The sequence below is a fragment of the Canis lupus genome, chromosome 23, assembly GCF_048164855.1.
Source record: "Canis lupus baileyi chromosome 23, mCanLup2.hap1, whole genome shotgun sequence".
NCBI classification, from domain to species: Eukaryota; Metazoa; Chordata; class Mammalia; order Carnivora; family Canidae; genus Canis; species Canis lupus.
Genome location: NC_132860.1, coordinates 26,713,669 through 26,733,558, shown reverse-complemented (window position 1 = coordinate 26,733,558; position 19,890 = coordinate 26,713,669). Strand labels below are relative to the sequence as shown.

General features: G+C 52.5%; 1 protein-coding gene across 14 annotated transcripts in view; it reads right to left on the bottom strand.

Moving 5' to 3' along the window:
* Window positions 1-19,890, bottom strand: part of P2RY2 (purinergic receptor P2Y2) — a 46,461-nt gene that overhangs the window by 8,774 nt on the left and 17,797 nt on the right. For 11 of the 14 annotated variants that reach the window (XR_012015645.1, XR_012015646.1, XR_012015643.1 and 8 more), the window contains exon 1: window positions 12,900-13,063. The exons of 1 other annotated variant lie outside the window; for it this stretch is intronic. Coding sequence is in view for 3 of the 13 variants with exons in the window: in XM_072794479.1 (XP_072650580.1) it covers window positions 12,900-13,048 (149 nt within the window). In the remaining 10 variants the exon portion in view is untranslated. Of the gene's footprint in view, window positions 1-12,341; window positions 12,522-12,831; window positions 13,064-19,890 lie in introns of those variants that run through there. 2 more of the 14 variants (XM_072794484.1, XM_072794482.1) reach the window with 2 other exon arrangements.

The following is a 19,890-nucleotide window of genomic DNA, read 5'->3' as shown; positions in this document are numbered from 1 at the left end:
GTCCCTACAGAATGTCATTTCCCTCCAGTCTTACAACATGCTTCTGGAAACCAGGTTCTCATGCCTGGTTTCCACTGAAAAGTCTAAGACACAGATCATTCAAATAATTTGGCCAAAGTCACATAGCTAGCGATGGCTGTGACTCCTATTCAAGTCCACCCCACAAGGGGTGGAAGGGGCTATAGGAAGGATGTAATGAACTCCCTGTTTGGGGGTATGCAAGTGGCTCTTCCGGTAGTCTGCAGGAAGGCTTGTGTCCTGTGTGTGGGTGTATCTGGGAGGACAGAGAGGGCAGATGACGTGTGAGTCCTCCCCATCCTAGGAATCTGGGGCTGTACAATTCTCTTCATCTTGGAACCTGAGGTCCTGAGAGGCTGGGACTCGGGGATTCTGCAGGGCCAGTAACAACCACTCTCTTAGACCATGAGTTTCCTGCCAAGCCTGGCCTCCCAGCAATACTTCAGGGCCCCCAAGGTTGAGATTAGGGGGCTCAGAGACACATAGATCCCTCAGTTTCCCTTCTCTCCCCATCCCCCAATCCCAGAACCTTCTCTCTTTCCCGTTGTCAGCCAAGGTGCAACTGGGAGGAAGGGAGCATGCACCTCCCTCCCAAAGAGTTAAGTTCGTCTCCAAGGAGCCAGGGCTGATCCAAGGTGAGGAGACAGGGCCGAGCTGTTGGGACCCCTCTTGCCCAGAGCCAGGACTCAGGATCCAGCATTAAAGCATTTCCTGTATCCCACCACTGCTCCATGGAGCCCAGTGTTGCCTCTACCTTGCTGCTAGAGCCATTGCATCAGCCTCCCTGCCTCTAGCCTCAGTGTGCCCCAATCCAGAGGGGCCTTTGTAAAGACAAAATCATTCCTTTGCTTGAAACCCTCTGTGGCTCCTGCCTCTTCTCAGGAGAAAACCCTGCTCCTCCTCAGTTTGGTACTGGAGGTTTTCACAACCCAGCCTCTGTCAGCCTCACGGGCCCCATCCTCAGTGACCTGTGGCTTCTGGAATGCACCTAACACCCCTCAACCTGGAATCCATTCACAGCCCTTGTCTCTACCTGTTGGAACTACAACTTTCTATCCTTCAGCACAACAAACTCCAGCGATTAAGAACCAGGCTTCTGGAGCCAGACCACCTTTGTTTCCTCACCTGTAAAATGAGATGATTAAATAGAACCTACAGCATACAACTGCTGTGAGGGTTGAGTCATTTGTGCAGAGTGTTTGGTGCAGTGCCTGGCACACAGTAGGTACCCTGTGCTGGTATGAGTTATAAGGCTCAGCCCAGATGTGGCCTTTTCCTGAAATCTTCGGAAAGCTCTCTCAGGCCACCAGTTGGGGTGGGGGGGAATAGCGACAGAAGGTCTCCACTGGAGGCTGTATAGCAGGTGAGTGCGGTGGACCAGGGGAGTGACGCTGAGGCCCAAGCTGGCGCCAGGCCTGGGGATGTCGAGCGGGGAGAGATCTGGAAGGGTTAGGGACAGAGTTCAGAGCAACTGGCACAGAGGGAGTTTGGGTGGAGGAGGGGCCGGAGAGGGAGGCTGGCAGGATGCCTGGCCCAGGCCATCTCCTGGCTCAGGGATGGGGAGGAAGGACAGGTAGGGGAGAGGGCCACTCACTGTCAGACACGGGTAAGAATGGGGTGCCCTGAAGGCATGTCATGTGATGTGGGGAAGGACAAAGGCTGAGACCATCAGATCCCGCACTTTGGAAGGTGGGTTAGGAGTTGCCGGCTCCCAACAGCTACAGGAGGAACGTGGAGGCCTGAGTGTGGGACTGAGGATCTGTGGAGGGGGCATATTCCCTCCACCTTGGGGATACTGGCTTGGGGTGTCCAGCTCTATCACAGAACTGTAGGTGACATCAGACATTTCCTGCCCTCCTGAGGCTCAGATCTCTCATGAGCTGAATCCCCCACCCTTGGAGAGATGGCACCCTAAAACTTCCCCATGAGGTGCTCTGCCCAGCGAGGGAAGCACACACACCCAGTTCCCCTCCACACTGCTGCCCTGGCGCTTGGTGCCCAGGCCTGGCAGGTCTCTCGTCTAGGTCAGCACCCTCCCCCCACCTCTTCCCCTGCCCACCCCAAGCCAGAGTTAACATCTTTACACAAAGATTTTCTAGCTAATTACTAAGGGTGGAACCTCTGATGCTGGTTAGAGGAGTGGAGACTTCCCTAGGTCTCTCATGAACTGAGGAAGCTGCCCTTTCCACCTGTTTTAAGACATCCTGGCCTCCACCCTCCCAGGCCAGCTGGGGACTCCATTGCCATGGCCCCTGTCCAGACTGACCCTGCCTGCCCTCTCCCTCCACTGGCTGGCCCACCAACATGTGAGTACACCTTTCCTCCCCTCAGGCCCTGCTTATGAAGACAGCCAAATCCCCAGCCTTCTCCCCTGGCCCTCACCTCTGCCTCTCCTTACCCCTAATGCCCTTGGGGTCTCACCCCCACCTCCCTAGAGACCATCTCCCACCTAACTTTGTCCAACACCACTTGCCAGCCCCTCTGTGCCCAGTTCTGGCTGGCCCTGCCTCATAAGGGCCCTGATAGGCTTACCTGTCTTTGCACATGTTGTTCTTTCTACCTTTCCCTTCCAGAACACATTCACACTGTACCTCATCTTGCCCACTCCCAAGGCTCTTCTCATATGTCACCTCGTTTCTGAAGCTCTCCCCTCTCCACCACCCCAGACATTCCTCACACCCTATTGGGAATCTGTCCTTCCACCCTCTACCCCAACATATTCCAGGTGTTCCTAGAGGGTTGGGTCCTTTTGATTCTTTTCTCTATCCCAATCATCCAGCAAGAGGCCTGATCCAAAGTAGGTATGACAACGAGAGAATGAGTGAATGAATGAACGAAGGAACAAATGAATGAATGCATGAATGAATGAAGCAAGCAAGCACAAGAGGATATAGGAGACCAGAGGAGGCTAAGCTTTATGACAGTGGCTCTCCTTTCCATTATTCCTCTGAGGATCTACCAGAGTTGTTCTGACGCTTACAGATTTCTCAGCTACTGACCCTAAGTGGCCTCCTGAGGACCAGCTCACCTGAGGCTTGCCCTAGACAGGCACCTGGACTGCCTCTCTTTCAAGAGTTCTGTCCTTCTCTGGAAAGCCCAGGGGAATGCCAGAGGGAGGGGAACTGGACCTAGGCATTCTGGAGGTGGGTCAGCTGTCTGAGCCAAGCACATTCTTTTATCTCGCTCATCCCTGGCTCAGGTCATGGGTCAGTCTGGATCAGGAGTTCCTGGTCCTGGTGCCCCCTACACCCAACCACTCACTTTGTAGGGGCCAAGCCTGGGCTGAACAGCTTCCATGCAGCATCTTCGCCTCATCCCCCACCCTCACTCCGCAGTAGATACTGCCATGTAGTTTTGTTCAAGGTCACACCACTAGGAATTGAAGAGGAACTTGACACCAGGTCTCTCTGGCTCTGAAGCCTGAAATCATCACAGCCTGGGATGAAGGAGCAAGGTGGAGATCCCCTCCATCGAACCCTGGTTCAGCATATACATGTGCACTGGCGAGGCCGCACGAACCTCCTGGCCACGGACCCCGTCCTCACACGCCCATACCTGACCAGCCCCCCCTGCTCTCAGGATGCTCTGCGCCTGTTTGGGTACCGTACTCATGAATGTGCAGGCCTGGATCAGGGTGCAGGGAATTCTTCAGGAAACAGGAAAAACAGCTCCCCGGCCTGGGGCTGTACCCAGCTTCTAGCACCTCTCAGGACAGGCCATGCTGTGGGCGCTGTGGGCTCTGTGGGAAGTGGAAAGAGCATGGGCACTTTGGTTCCTGGTCACAGGAAGTCAGCCAGGAAGAGCCCTCCCAGTCCTGCCTCCGATGCTCTAACCTGGGTCTAAAAGAGGCAAGCACGTGTGTGCTCGCCCCAGGAGGAGGGCCCTCTACCCACCCACACCTCCTGCTGTCTACCCTCAACTCCCATGTCCCAGGGATGGCTGTTCCCAGCCTCCTTCCCCAGGCAGCCCCTTTCACGGGAGTGTGGCTCTATGGGGGAAGGTAGCAGAGCTGAGCTGAATGTCCAATGGCCCCTCCCTCCATCCTGGTCTGTGCTCCAGTTCCTACAGTAGCAAATAGTCAACACCTTCCTCGCCTGGTATACACTCAACAGTACTTAAGCCAACATAGTTTTGTTCAAGCTATGCCTCTATCTGGAATACTCCTCTCTCTCCCCTGTCCCACCTCTGACCATTCCTCCAAGGTGTTGTAAACCCACATGAGCACACACAGGCATGGACATACCCACATACCCAGAGACATACACAGTCACATATAGCCGTACACACAGCATGAGCACATGTACGCATGCATGCACACACACACAGACACACACACACATACCATCCTAGAGAGGGCCTAGAAAAGCCATCAGAAATCACCGAAACCAAACTCCCATTTGACAGAGGAAGAAACTGAGGCCCTGTCACAAGACCTCACCATAAGCCAAGGACAGAGCCGAGATTGGAGCGGGGGCCTTTTGGATTCTGGCCTTGGTTTCTGTCTTGTCTGCAAGGCCCTCATAGGCACTAGGCACAAGGTTTCATTGAGGGGATGGTTACGTGGTACAGGGACCCCTCTGGATGTGCAAGTCCCAGCATCCACCAGAACCTCAGACTTATCAGAGGGGAATAAGGACATCCCCTTCCTTTTCCATCTGCTTCATTTCCCTACAATGGGGGAGTGAGTCTGGTGCCCCAGCTGGAAGCAACATGCAAGCCTCTGGCTTATGTTTCCTTTCCAGACCATTGCACCAGCTCACTCACTTGTCTCCTTGCCTTCACCCCACCCCTATGGGCCATCTTTCATGCTGCAGTCATGGAGCTTCCTAAAACACAAATCTGACCATATACTGTTGAGCTCAAAACCCTTCCATGGCTCTGTAATGCCCTCAGGCCAACATCCAAGCTCCTGAGCCTGGCATTCAAGGCCCTGGCTGACCAAAACCCCCACCACCCCGCTAGACAACTCTCCCTCTCTGTCTCCAGCCTCATCTTCCCATGTAAAGCACAGTAAAGCCAGTTCCCATGGTCATATCTTTGCTCAGGGACACCCTCCCTTATCTTCTAACATGTGTATCATACATAACAAGAGCGGAGTGCTTCTCTTTACCAGGTCCTTATTAGGTGGTTTTATAGACCTCTTCTCATTTGATCCTGAGAAGCTCAGAGAAGCTAATATCTCCAGGGTCACAGAGCTAGCAAATTCCAGAATAACCTTGATCTGTCTGACTTTAGGAATTGTGCTGATCTCTTACCCTCCACAGCACAGACCCTCGGCTCCAGGAAGCTCTCTGACCAGCCTCTCTAAGCCCCATGACTCTGCCTGTCTGGTCAGTTATCTGCCAGAGGGAACACCCTAACGTTCTACAACCCTAGGTACTAGAATCTGCTCTTCCAGCTATTTTCTCAGTGTGAAGCAACCCTGATGGTTACTGTACCCATTTCACAATTCAAAACAACAACAAACTAAGGCCAGAAAGGGTAACCCAAGATCTCATCCAAGGTCGCCAATGAGTTTGGAGCAGACCACCTGCCCCCTCTACCTGGCTCTACCTCTATCCCACCTGCGTCTTTCTCCTTGTAGCTAGTTAACTCAAAGCCTGGAGGAGGGGCAGAGGCAGTTTCCAGGCCTGCTGCAGAATTTCCGGGGTGGCCAGACAACATTCCAGCTTTTCTACTAGGGCAGCTCCAGAATGAATGTATTACCTACTCACCCGCCTACCTGGCTGGCCTGTCCAGCCTGGCAGGGGAGTGTGACCCATCACCACTCTGGAAACCCTTGCAGCCTGCCACTGCTGGGGGTGAGATACTATGATGGGAAACAGAGGACCTGGACCCAGGACACCACTGAGGGGCAGGGGAGGACAAGGAGCAGGTGGGAAATCCCATTCTGCCATTCCCAGCAGTGGTACCTGGACAAGTCAGTTCCACAACCAGAGTTCCAATTTCCTTCCAATCTAAGAAGAGTATGCACTGCCTAAGGTTGTCGAGAGAGTTAAAGGAGATGATTTAAACTCATTTTATGAAATAATTTTAAAAGATATGACTTCAGCAAGTGGGGAAGGCAGGGAGGATGGGAACGTGCCAGGAAGACAAGACGGGCAGGAAACTGACTATAGATTAAGTTTCCCACCCTGAAGGCCATCCTCAGAAGGGAGGGAAGTCCAGGGACCCCCAGGAGGAATGAGACCCCCTTATACTCCTTAATTCACTCACCCTTTACAAAGGTTGCCATATCTATGCCTGTCCCCATGCAGGACACTTGGGGACTCCAAGGTGGGTTGGACCCTTCTATGATCTCAAGGAGCTCACTGTCAAGGTAGAGAGTGTAGGGGAGGATGGGGGAAGACCCAGGAACAGGCAATGACAAGTCAGGGTGATTAAGGCTGAAGGAAGCAGAGGCACCAGGGTTGAAGCAGCCAAGAGGGTCCCTAATGGGAATTAGGAGTGGGGTGGTCAGGGAAGGCTTCCTGGAAGAGGGGACACCTGACCTGGATTTTGGAAGACGGATAGGAGTCAGGTGAGTAGAAAGAGAAGAGGACCAGAGTGAGCAAAAACCAGAGCAAGAGACAGACTGTCTTGGGAACTGACAGTTATCCCTGTGGCTTGAGGGAAGTAGAGAAGGCAAGGCTGGCTAGGAAACCGGGAGGATCTTGGAAGCTATCCTCTGACCCCACCCAAATGTCCTCCACAGGGCTGAAGGCCAAAAGGCTCCAGCTTTGCTCGGTGTGCTTTCTGCACCACAAGCACCATGGCTAGTCTGGGGAAATAGCTGAGGGGTGACCTCAGATGTTATCAGCAAGTGTAGCAATGTGAATGTGAAGCCTCTGCAGCCTCTCCCAGGAGGCCCTTGGCTTCAGTAGCCTCTTTCAGAGGCTCTCTCCTTCTTGGGAGACCCTCGGACCCTGGCTCTGGGGGCCATGCACTGGAAAATATCTGAATATGGGACGGCCTCCCATGTTACAGATCAGGAGAGAAAGGCCCTACTCAAAGTCTGCTGTTCTAATTATATTCAGTATATTCTAATTATATTCACCCCGCCCCAGAGCAGAACTCCAAACTACCTGTCCCTCCTCTGACCCAGCATGGCCCAGCCCGCACGGTGCTCTAGAGACACACTGCTCAGCTGAACCAGTTCAGAACCACAGTGCCCTGAACTCCACCCTGACCTGACCTATCACAGCCAAATGCCTCCAGCCCGGCTCAGGAATAAAGAACCCTGCGTTCAGGCTTCTGCTTAGAACCACCCATACTGTGCAATCTTGGTCAGGTCAGTTCCCCTCTCTGAGCTTCAAGTTCTTCACTGAGCAGATGGGGAGAATCACCACTATTCCAGAAAGCTCCTGAGAAATGAGTAAGGCAAGGGGGCAGGTGGTTCTCCATGCAGCTAGCAGATCAGGCTCCATCCTGGTGTGGGGACTGTATCCTCCTATCTTAGCAAAGAGACACAGAAGCCCTTCTCAGCAGGGGGCCCTCCTGGGTCACCAGGCACAGGGGCAGAAGTCACGGTCAGAGTAGGCAGGGAAGGCTCCTGGAAAGGGCTGTGGGCAGGGCTAGAGAGAAGTAGGAAGGGTCCAGCTTGGGAGGACAAAGGGAGAATAGAAAAGCCAATCACTCAATTCTGAGTTCAGTAGTTCTAAGTGTTTCTTCAAGTCTGTTACTCACTGTTTCTGATAGCCTTTGGTTTTGAGATTCTCAGAACCACAGGAGTCTGGGCTTTCAGAGCAACATAACCATAGACCACTGTCCCAGGAGTCATAAAGTCTCAGCAAACACTTGCCAGTGTCCCCATGCACCTAACCTCAGAGAGACCCTGCAAACCCAGTCTCAGATCAGACTTGGTCAGAAGCTCCAGTCTGGAGGGGGAGAAAGACACAGACATGGACTAATTCCACTCAGGTGATTAAGCCACAACCAAGAGAAGCCCAGGAGCCATGGAGCTCAGAGGAACTCCTTCCTAACCAGCCTGTGGAGGCTGTCCAGAGGAGGGGTCATTTGAGCTGGAACTTGATGGAAGATTAGGAGTTTGTCAGGTGGACAATGTAGGGAGGAGGGCATAGAAGGCAGACGGAAGGGCAAAAGCAAAGACTCCGTGTTGTGATAATGTGACCAGAGGGTCATGTGAGGCTGGAATGGAGCGGTGGGTGGCACAGAATGTGTGTGGGCCTGAGGGACTCACAAGAAAAGGCTTGAATGCCAGGTTGAAGAGCTTGGCCTCTATCCTGAGGACAATGGGGAGCCATGGCAGGGCTTAAGCAGCGAAGGACATAGTGACCTTGACAATGATGGTGCCACATGGAAAGTGGATAGAACAGGGGAGTCTAAAAGGAAGGAGATCAAGGAAGAGACTACACATCCAATGGTCCAGAGAGAGGCACTGGTCTCTTGGACCTGGATTCTCTGAGAGATGGGGAGCATCCTTGCTGGCCCACAGCACAGCTTTAGCAAGACTCCTCGACCCACAGCCGGGGCTGGGCAAACTGGGCACTCTCCAGGAAGCCAGACCAACGCCAGGAGCCTCTCCTGAGGAAGGGGGAGAAGAGAGGGTCATGTGGACCCCAAGAAGCTTGAAGGAGGCCCTCCTCCCATGTTCCAGGGCCCAAGTATTACTGTCACTGTAAACACAGTGACGGGGTACCAGGGTAGAGGGCCAAGGAGGAAGCAGCTGCCCAGGAGGGCCCAGGCTGCCCGCCCTCTTGTCAGGGACTATAGCTACTCACCTTGGACCAGAAATACTAGGCCTAGGAGATGCTGTGACAGGGGAGCGGCGGAACTCCCCTGCTCAAGAACCAACTGTAGCTGTCCACAGAGCAAGGCCCTCAGCTTCCACTATACATTCACCCCCACACGTTCATTCATCTCCCAAACACTCCCTGGCATCTGTGCTCAACCTGTGCTGGGTTATATGCATAGAGAGAAAGCAGGCTGGCCTAGGCTTACAATTGACCTCTAGGGTGAACACAGAGGTCAGGGAAGGCCCCACAGACAGTCTCCCCCCATCAGGATCTGAGGGCTGGGAGAGGCCAGCATTGAGAACCCAAAGGACCCCAACTGTGCATCAGCCAGGCCCACAGAAGACAGTGCAGGGAGAGAGAGATGATTTCACCAGGAGAGCCTCCACCTTTCTTCACCAGATCAGCTGGGCTTCCCTGGTCCTGTGAGTAGAATGGTTAATCACGCCAAAAGCAAGACCTAAAGTCATGTTTTCAGGGCAAGATTCAAACTTCCCTCTGCCTGAAAGCCAGAGGACCAGGCCTTACTCAGATGGAGTTTCTGTCTTGAATGGGGAGAGGTATGTTGGGTCAGGTAGGCAGAAGCCCTAGCTTTCATCTCGGCTCTGTGATCTAGGGAAGGAAACTCTCTGAGCCTCTATTTCCTCATCTGCAAAATGGGGGTAATAATTCTTCCCTCATAGGGTTGGTAGAGGACAAAATGAGAAACTCTTATAAATTGTTACTAGTAAGCTGTCTCTGCAGAGGATACACAGGGGGAGGAAGGCAGTCAGTAGTTAAAATTCCAATAGCACAATCCCTTGTTACTGCACCCATGTTCTAGTATCTTCAAAATGCATTTAAGTCTCTGAGTATCACACTTCTCCCTGTGCACTGCACTCCACAGCTTATAACACCCTTTCCTGACTACTGGCTTAAGAATTGTCATAGCAACCCTGCATTTGAAGAGGTAAGGATCATCATGTCCAATGTACAGATGGCAAAACTGCCACCTAGAGGGTCACAGTGGCCTCTCTAAGGGCTGCAGCCAGGAAAGAAGCCAAATCACAGCACTCACCCATGAGGCCTTGGTGATTTCTCATACTCGCTTAGCTGGTCCTTATAGGCTCCAGAAGCCTGGGAACCCTGTGCATCCTGGGCAGGAAAAGGATAGGAATGGAGGGGTCGTAGCCTCACTCTACAGCCCAAGCCTACCAACCATTTATAAAGGTCACCCACTGTGATCCTCCAACTCCTCTGGCTAGATCCCTCAGGACAGCCCAAGGCACGAAGAAGAGACTGTCAATTCTTCCCTGTCAGGGACCTGCAAAGCACATACTCTCCATATAGGACCTTACTGGTGCTAGCCTCCTTTTAGAGGCTGGCAGAGCAGGAACTTCCCCAAGATCACCCAGTAAGTTTGGGGAAGAGCTGGGATGGGATCAGTTGTAGGTCTCCCAGGTTCCCCTGGGGGAGGAAGAGTCCTAAATGTCCCCAAATTCCTCGGCAGGAGCATCTGAGGAATGGGCTGAGGGAAGTGTCTGGCCAAGGGATCAAGGGCTCAGATGTAAGTGATGCCTGGATGGTTCTGGTGTCTATATCTGACCTCCTTGTATAGCATTACTCAATCCATTCTCCACCCTGCAGCCAGAAAGATCTTTCTGAAATGCTGCTTTGACCATGAATCTTCCCTGTCCCGCAAACCTTTTATGGCTCCCTATTGCCTTCAGGAAAATTCGAAGTTTTCTGCCTGTCCTGTAGTGTTCCAGAATACACTATTCTGGCAACCTATGCCACTTATCTTTTTTTTTTTATCGTCTATTAAACTTTCTTTTTTTTTTGTATATTTTTTTATTGGAGTTCAATTTGCCAACATATAACACCCAGTGCTCATCCCATCAAGTGCCCCCCTCAGTGCCTGTCACCCAGTCACCCCAACCCTCTGCCCACCTACCCTTCCACTACCCCTTGTTCGTTTCCCAGAATTAGGAGTCTCTCATGTTCTGTCTCCTTCTCTGATATTTCCCACTCATTTTCTCTCCTTTCCCCTTTATTCCCTTTCACTATTTTTTATATTCCTCATATGAGTGAAACCATATAATGTTTGTCCTTCTCTGACTGACTCACTTCACTCAGCATAATACCCCCCAGTTCCATCCACGTTGAAGCAAACGGTGGGTATTCGTCGTTTCTAATGCCATGCCACTTATCTTGACGACTGGATTCTAGTTTCCTCTTCTTTGTGATGACATGGAGCTCCACTGTAGACATGCCTTCACTGGGAAAGCCAGGGGCAGGAGGGCAGGGGGGCTGGGGGCGGGCAGGAGATGGGGGCTGCTACTGCTCTCTCAGTTCAGCTCAGCCCTGTGCAGGCTGCTGGCTAAAGAGAAATGAGTGAGAGCCAGTTTCTGCCCTCCAGAGGGCCCCAGGCCTCTGGAGAGAGAAGGAGGAGACCGAGACCATAAGAGTCCAAGGTGGAACCAGGACTGTCAGCACTGGGACTTGCAAAAGCCAGAAGAGGCTCCAACCCAACTGTGGGATCAACCAATGAGGGGAGATCTGAAGTGGGCCCCAAGGCCGGGTAATTCTACAACTGAGGAAGATGAGTCTAGGAGGGCATTTCAGGCAGTGAGTATAGAATACACAATGGCCTAAAGGCAAAAAACTGCCTAGTCTGTGTAGCAGAACTACATGCCATCACTAGAGGGTGAAGGGTCAGGCAGGAGAAGGGGCGGAGGAGGTTGGCAAGGTGCAGTTCTTGGAAGCCTTGACTCCCAGGCTAAGGGGTTCAGGCTGGGTCTTGTTAGCCCAGGGAAGAGAATGGTTGAGATACGGGTTTCAGGAAGTTCCCTCCAGGGACTGACCCCACCCAGATCCCCAAGCAGTGAGCCTACCCAGGAGGACACTGGTACTGAATATGACCCGCACATCAGCAACGCCAGACCCTCAAGTTCCATATTATTATTATTAACCCCCTTTTACAGATGAGGGCACTGAGACTCCGCAAAGGTCGCACAGTGACCAAGGCAGCATTGGAATACAGGTCTGAGTCTCCAGGGAGCTTTTGTGGGTTCTGCTTAAAGAATCTCCTTCCCAACTATTCCCACACACACGGATAACTGAGACTTTACCAAGGCCCCACCCTAGTCCTCAAAAGCTCCCCATTATTCCAGCCTAGAGCCCTAAACAAGGCAGGCACCTCAGGCTGCAGGCGCAGGGAAGCCGAGGATGCCGTGGGGAAGGAACAGCTTGCCCTCAGCGCCACAGACCTGGGCCCGGCCCTGGGTCCGGCTCCTGCGGGGAGGGGGCCTACCTGCCACGGACCGTGCGGGAGGGGAGGTTCATTCAAACTAACCCTTCCTACAGCACCGCCTTCCAGATTAAAAGTCCCCTGAGAGAGGCTTAACTGTCCTTCCAGGCCACCGGCCCCGCCCCCAGTTTTCCGAGGCCCCGGCGCGGTGGGCGCCCAGGACGCCCCCGGGTCGACGGGCTGGCGGGTCTCCGGCCGCCGTCCCACGCCCCGGGGCTCGCCTCGGGGCCCGCCCCGGAGCACGCACGCAAACGAGTCCCGCAGGTTCGGCTACTCGACCGGCTCGGGGCGCGCGCACTCACCCACTGACACCCAGACTTCAGCAAGGACGCCGACTCGCTCTCCCCGGGGATCCGAGCGCACTCCCGGGCCCCGCAGCCCCGGAGCCCGGCGCGCGTGGAGGCGGACCTGCGCGGGGACCCGGGGCGCCCTCGCGGCGCTCGGAGCCGTGGCCCCTCGGACCGCGGCCGCACCGCTCCGCCTGCCCGGCGCCGACGGGGCAGCCGCCTCGGGCCCGGGGCGCGCCCGCGGACCTCCCCCGCCTCCGATCCCCGCAGGCCGCCCGCCCGCCCCGCCGCGGCCGCCGCTCGGCCGCCCGAGCCCGCGTCCCGCCGCCGCCGCGGCACCCACGTGCCTGAGCCCCGCCCGCCGCGCCCAGCTCCCTGCCCCCTGCCAGGCCGGCTCCGGCCCGGGCGGGGCGGGCTCTGGAAGGACCCTGGCGCCGCCCCTCCCGCCCGCGCGGGGACCCCGGGGCGCCGCGCTCGCAGCGGGACGGGGCCTGCGGAGACCCACCTCACGCGAGGTGCGCCCGGGTTTTCAGAGACGCTGAATTTGCAAAGTTTGTCGGGGGGGGCGGGTACCTAGTGGCTCCTGCGCTGCCCACTTGGAGGCCTGTCTCGGCGAACCTGAGCCCTCTGCTGCCAGGAGCCTGCTGCCCTGCTCCGAGCACCACCACGTGGAGAACTCTCCTCCCCTGCTGGGACCGGGAGGTGCGGAAGGGTGTCCCCATTGCCTAGAGGAGAAATACATTCGGGGTCCTCCGTCTCTCCAGCCCCAGAGAAAAAGGAGCTAGGGGGAGAGCCCCACCTATGCTCCCGTTACTGGGCCTGACAGTCACTAGAAATTTCCTCCACAGGTGGCTCTTTGTTCATCCTTCCTTTTGAGCTCCTTCCTTTGAGCTGCCTTCTCAGACTACACACAGCGCTCCCTTCTCTGCTTTCAACCACACTCTGATGGCCTTCTGTGGTCAGGGACCCTATGTCTGTGCCTTTTCTAGACTGTAAGAGCCAGGAGAACAAGACCTACAGCCCTTGCCAGAGTTCCCAGGAGTTGCTTTATACTTGTTGAATGCTGAATGAATGAATGAATGAATGAATGAATGGTCTAGGTGTCAGCTAGATACACAGCTTCAGCACTGACTTGGGGAGAATTTGACCCCTAGATCCAATCCCACTTGAGGCCTCCTTTTTTTTTTTTTTTTTTTTTAAGATTTTATTTATTTATTCATGAGAGACACACAGAGAAAGAGGCAGAGGGAGAAGCAAGGAGCCTGATGTGGAACTCGATCCCGGGACTCCAGGATCACCCCCTTAGCTGAAGGCAGGCGCTTAACCACTGAGTTACCCAGGCGTCCCTAGGCCTCTGTTTTTGTGACAATCACACATGCTCTCCCACCAACCGTGTTCATCCATCTGGGGCTTTAGATAGTTGGTGTCTGAAAAACACAGAGGAGGCCTCTTCCCATGGCCAAGGAGCTTGCCCAGGGCCCTGAGGCCTTGAGTCCTGCTGGGCTTCACATCAACTGACTGGGCCTGGCTGCTGGCCCCAAGAGGGGCCCAGAAAGGGCCCGAGAAGGATACTGGCTGCGGCCTTGCCAGGAGCAGGAGCAGGAGCAGGAGCAGGAGCAGGAGCAGACACATACACACAGCCCTGTGCGGCTGTGCGGCCTCTGCAGTCCCTCGGGGACCTCTGCCTGGAAGACACAAAGGCCTCTTGTCCAGCTTCCCTCATCTGTTGTCCAAGCTGGTCCATGCAGCTTCTGGGGGGCCAGGAATCCTATGGCTCCCACTTATGGAGCCCAGGTCTTAGGATCCCAGTGTGGGGAAGTCCCTCTGGTCACTGGAGTCTCCAGCCAACACCTCTCCCCTCTCTCCCAGGCCTTCAGACCTCTACTGTAACTACTACTAAGCTTAAGAGAAAAAATTCCTTTGATACCAAGATGAGGACCCGGGGCTCTGCAGTCCTGCTCCCGCTCTAGCTCAGCTCTCCGAGAGGTGATGTTGCAAGAATGACATTGAGAAAGAGTGCAGTACACCAGGTTTAGGAACATGGAGTTTGAGGTGTCTTTGAGTTACCAAGGTAGAAATGTCCTTGGAAGTATGGGAAGTGTGGAGGGGTGCCTGGGGGGCTCAGTGGTTGAGCGTCTGCCTTTGGCTTGGGGTCCTGGGATCGAGTCCCCACATCGGGCAACCTACAGGGAGCCTGCTCCTCCCTCTGCCTGTGTCTCTGCCTCTCTCTGTGACTCTCATGAATAAATAAAATCTTTTTAAAAACTAAAATCTTTTTAAAAACTAAGAAAAAAAAAAGTCGAAGAAAACTGCATTCCTGAGATACCCAGAGTCTGAGCACCCACAAGTGACTCAGTGAGCCCTGAGAAGCAGAGGAAAGGGACATGTCCTTGAACCCTATAGCCTTGGGGTCTTGTCTCACCTCTCCTATGGCTCTAAGCCTCAATGTCCTCTTCTGCAAAATGGTAATCATCATTTTCTTACCGGCCTGACTGAAATTCTTTACCCATCATCCCGAGCTCCCCAGGTTTGAGGCATTAGCATCTCCTCTAATGAGGGGCTGGAAATCTAGGTCACTTGACATGTTCTGCTGACACTCTCATCACTGAGCTTGAGAGATCAGGTCCAGCAGGTTCCAAATCCCCCAGCCGAGTCCCCCTTACTTGGGGTGGCCTCAGGAGCTCCCATGCATGGCAGCGTAAGTGACTTTATTTTTGTCTTCGCACTTATTTACATTACCTGGCAATAGTTTGTTGAGAAAATATAAAAGTTTCTGTGGCTAAAAGATTTTAGACCCATTGACCCAGCCTGGAAACAGGCTCAGTGAGTCCACCACAAGCCCCACACAAGGCCCTATCTGGAAGTTTGGAGGGGTATCAAAGGAGCCTCTCTGGAACCAAGCAGCCCCAGCAGGCTGGTCGTGAAGACCCAGGCATATAATGGGCCCCAAGAGGAGGGTTAATGGAGCCATGGGAGGGAGCCGGTTGCGGGGTTCCATTAGCAGCAGCAGGTCAGGACAGGGAAGGGCAAGCCCAAGAGCGTTTCTCCCCATGCATTAGAAGGCTTCCTGTCTCCCCTACCCTGAGGAGGCACTTGGCTCTCTTAAGCCTTCTCATCTTCCATCTCTCTACTTCTCTCATCTCCCCAGAGAAAACTTCCTGCTCTGAGAATCGGTGCTAGGAGTGAAAGCCCCTGCTCTGGTTCAGGCCTCCTGGTTCATGGGCTAGGCTGGGGTATCGGTCACCCCCTCCCAGCCATGGCCTGCCTCACACATTCTGTGGCTCCACCACCCTCTAGAGAAAGCCCACCTCTGCGGCCTGCCACACCAGCCCCTGCCTCCTCTCCACCTTGTTTCCTGCCTCTGCCTCGACGCCTGCCTGGCACTTGCTGCTTCCCTTGCCTGCAATGTCCCTCCACGCTTCTCTGCCTTTCTCTTGGCACCCCCCCCTCCCACGTTGTTTCTCTAAGGCCCAGCCCAGCAGCCCCATCAGGTACCTCCCTTTGTCACACCATTGACCGCACTGTCAGCTCTCCCTCTAATGGACATTTCTTTGAAGGCAGAGCCAAGGTCTATCCTGTTCACAGCTACATGCCCAACACCTAGCACTGCCCCTGTCAACCTATCAGCCTTCATGAATATTCGTTAGGTGAGTGAGCAGGAACTTGATTTAGTGAGCACCTTTGTGCTAGCCATTGTGTACAAGTATTTCCCTTAGTCTTACCCCAGAACCCTGTGAGGTAGGTGTTAGCATGTGTATTTTACAAATAGGGACACTGAGGCTCAGAAAGGAGAAGTGAACGTCGGAAGTCACAGTGAGTCTATGGTGGGTCCCCTGGCCCCAGAACTCCCAGCCTGCCTGGGAAAGAAGGCCTTGCTGAATTATCAGAGTAATGGCTGAGCCATAGCATTGGGACCCTCACACTGGTGGCTCCAGCAGCCTTGTCTTCCTTGCTTTTGCAATGCTGCATCAACCTGGACCATCCTCCCTCCCTCCCACTCTCCTTCTCTCCCTCTCTCCCAACCACAATGCTCCTCAGGTTTCCCAGGCAGGGGCCAGGTCCTGATGCCAAATGCAAACTAGAAGCTTTGGCTCTTGGTGTGCCAGGATGCAGGCACCCAGGGGAGGCAGCCCAGGAGGCAGGAAGCCTGGTCCCTACTCGGGAAAGCCTCCACTCCATCTCCCCACAAACAGGACCAGCAACATAATTTGCGGGACCCAGGGCAAAATAAAAATGCCCTCGTCCAAAAACGAATAAGAATTTCGAGATGGGACAGCAAAGCAGTATATCAAGTCCAAACTGTGGGGCCCTGTGTAGCTATACAGGTCACACACTCATGAAGTCAGCCCTGTTCTCATTTGTCCTCATTAGTTTCCTTGTTTGTCAAATGAGAGAATGCAGCTGCCTGACTGGGGAGTAGATGGGATGAGGTTGGAGATGTAAGTAGGAGGTTCAGAGAAGAGCACGGAGGTTGGGCAGGGGTCCCCAAGGACATGCCCATGGACATTTTTTGCTTAGGTCTCAGCACTGGGTAGCAGATTAGTTCTTGCCAGGAGTTCGATTCCTCATGCAGCGACTTTTCGTGGATCCAGAAGTAAGGCTCAGAGAAACTAAACAACTTGCTGAGGGTCATATTCAGTGGCAGAAGCCAAGATTAGAGCCCTGGCTATCTTTCTGCAAAACTGGTACTTTTTGTGACACAGGACAGAGAGAGAAAGAGAGAGAGAGAGAGGGAAAGAGAGAAGGGCAGGAGGGAGGCGGTGGGGGCTGCTCGGGACAAAGAAGGCCACTGTGCAGACACAAAGGCTTGACCACAGAGGCCCCTGCACAGGCTGGGCCAAATGGGTGGGTCGAAAAGCCCCATGGTGACTGAGGAAGGTGCCAGGAGCTGCCTCCCAGACCCCCCTCCCTGGTTGTGATGGGGGTGGGGAGGCACACAGGAGCCAGGAAATGGATCAAGGAGGAGAAATAAACAGGGCTGAGACTTTTACCCCAGGCCTCCAGAGCCAGAACTGCGCACCCTACCTTTTCCTGCTCCTCCTGGACAGCCTACCAGCTTAAGGAATCCTCCCTCCTACCACCTACCACCCCATTTCCCCTTCCTCAGTGAGAGTGGGCTCAGGCAGCTGACCATCTGATGGTCCCAACTTCGTAATCCTGCTCAGAAACTTCTGGCTTATCTCCACCACCCATAGGAAGTTGAAGCATAAGCTCCTCAGTATATCATTCAAGACCCTTTGTGACCTATCTCAATGACCTTTTCACACTCAATGACCTTTTCACACTCCCCAGTCCTTACTCCTCATTGGCTATGCACACCCCACTCATGTGGGAAGTCCCTGATTTCTTCAAAGCACTTGGTGCTTACACACCACACACACACACACACATACACACACACATACACACACAGAGTCTTGTTTGTTCATGCTTTCCCTTTTTCCTGGAGTGTTTCTCCCCCTGGCCTTTGCTGGCTGAGTCCTTTCTCCCTCACGAACCAGCTCAGCTCAGATGCCCCCTCTCCCACGCAACTGTCCTCCCCCTCTGCCCCCCCCCCCACCGCAGTGGGACTTAACATTCACCCTGCCACAAATGTTGGATTTACCCATTCTCTTGCAATGCTTATCCGTCTCTGGCTTGAGCCTTAGTTTAGAAAGCCTACCTGGAGGAGAGGGTATTTGAGCTGGGCCGTCAAGGGCAGGTGGGTGTCACTAGTCAATGGTGGTGATGGGCAAGGAAGAAGAGCTCAGGGAACCAGGGATACCAGCCCTCTCTCAAACATTTTATCTGCATCGATCTATTTGGTTTCTGAGCTCAGACAGCAAGGGGTCCATAGTTCAGAATCACAGGAGTTGAGTGTCCAGGAGTGAGGGAGGAGGGGTTGTCAAGGGGTTTGACTGCAAGTGCCAAGTCAGTGCGGGTTTTATATGTCCTACGGCAGAATTTTTTTTAAATGCACCTGAATTTATGTCTCAGTTTATAGTAGTTTACTAAGTAATTAGTTTCTGCATTTATTATTTTCTTTTTCTTAATTACCTTGAGGTAGCTTTTCTGTTCTTTTTCTATAATTTTAGTAAAGCGAATGCTTATTTTGGGTATTGTCATTCTTTTTAAATAACAAGCATTTAAGGCTATGATTTCCCACGGACCACTGCTTTGGCTACATGACATGTGTTTTTATATGTAAAGTGTTCTAAAGTGTTCTTTATCACTATTTTTTAAATAGTTGATAATTGCATTTTTAATTTTTCTTGGACCCATTTAAAAGTCTTTTTAGGGGAATATTTTGGTTTTGTTGTTGTTTCTTGTAATTTTTTAAACTTGTGTTATGAATTTCTAGTTTTTTTTTTAATTTTTTAAAATTTATTTACAATAGTCACACAGAGAGAGAGAGAGAGAGAGAGGCAGAGGGAGAAGCAGGCTCCATGCACCGGGAGTCTGATGTGAGATTCGATCTCCAGGATCATGCCCTGAGCCAAAGGCAGGCGCTAAACCGCTGCGCCACCCAGGGATCCCTGAATTTCTAGTTTTATTTGCAGGTATATAGGGGACATTGGTTTAAGTGTGAAGTTTGTGTATATTTTATTTTTTGGTATTTTATGTGTTTTATGTATTTTTAAAAAGGAGATATGTGTTTTCTTTTTATGGGATCCAGCTTTTGGTATTTTATTAGTCTAGTTGTACTATATACACACGCATATATTTAAAAAAAAAAAAGTATATCCATGCTTATTTTTAGCCTATATAACCTACTACGCTGTTAATGATGTATCTCTTACTCCTCTTTTTGTTTATATCAACCTGTCCTGCTATTTGTATTTAATCTGTTCTGATGCTCTATTAGTCAATACACTATATAGAAAGTCTTTCCGGGGCACCCGGCTGGCTCAGTCGATGGAGCATGCAACTCTTGATCTTAGGATTGTGGGTTCAAGCCCCACATTGGGTGTGGAGATTAGTTAAAAATGAAAAACCTGGGCAGCCCAGGTGGCTCAGTGGTTTAGCAATGCCTTCAGCCCAGGGTGTGATCCTGGAGACCTGGGTTCGAGTCTGACATCAGGCTCCCTGCATGGAGTCTGCTCCTCCCTCTGCCTGTGTCTCTGCCTCTCTCTCTCTCTGTATCTCTCATGAATAAATAAAATCTTAAAAAAAGAAATGAAAAACCTTTGGGCACCTGCATGTCTCAGTCAGTTAAGCATCCAACTCTTGATCTCAGCTCAGGAATTGATCTTAGGGTTGCTATGTCAAGCCACACGTTGGGTGTAGACATTACTTAAAAATAAATTTTAAAACTTAAAAAAATAAAAAATCTTTAAAAAAGTGTTCTTCATTATGGATTATATATCTGCTTTATAAATAAAAGCATCCCTCTTTTGTCCCATTTAATGCTTTTAGTCACAATTTTTTTATTTCTTGTATCATTATTACCACCCCCTACTTTGCATTACCTACTTTTGTGTGTGTGTGTGTTTTAAGATTTTATTTATTTATTCATGAGAGACACAGAGAGAGAGAGGCAGAAACACAGGCAGAGAGAGAAGCAGGCTCCATGCAGGGAGGCTGA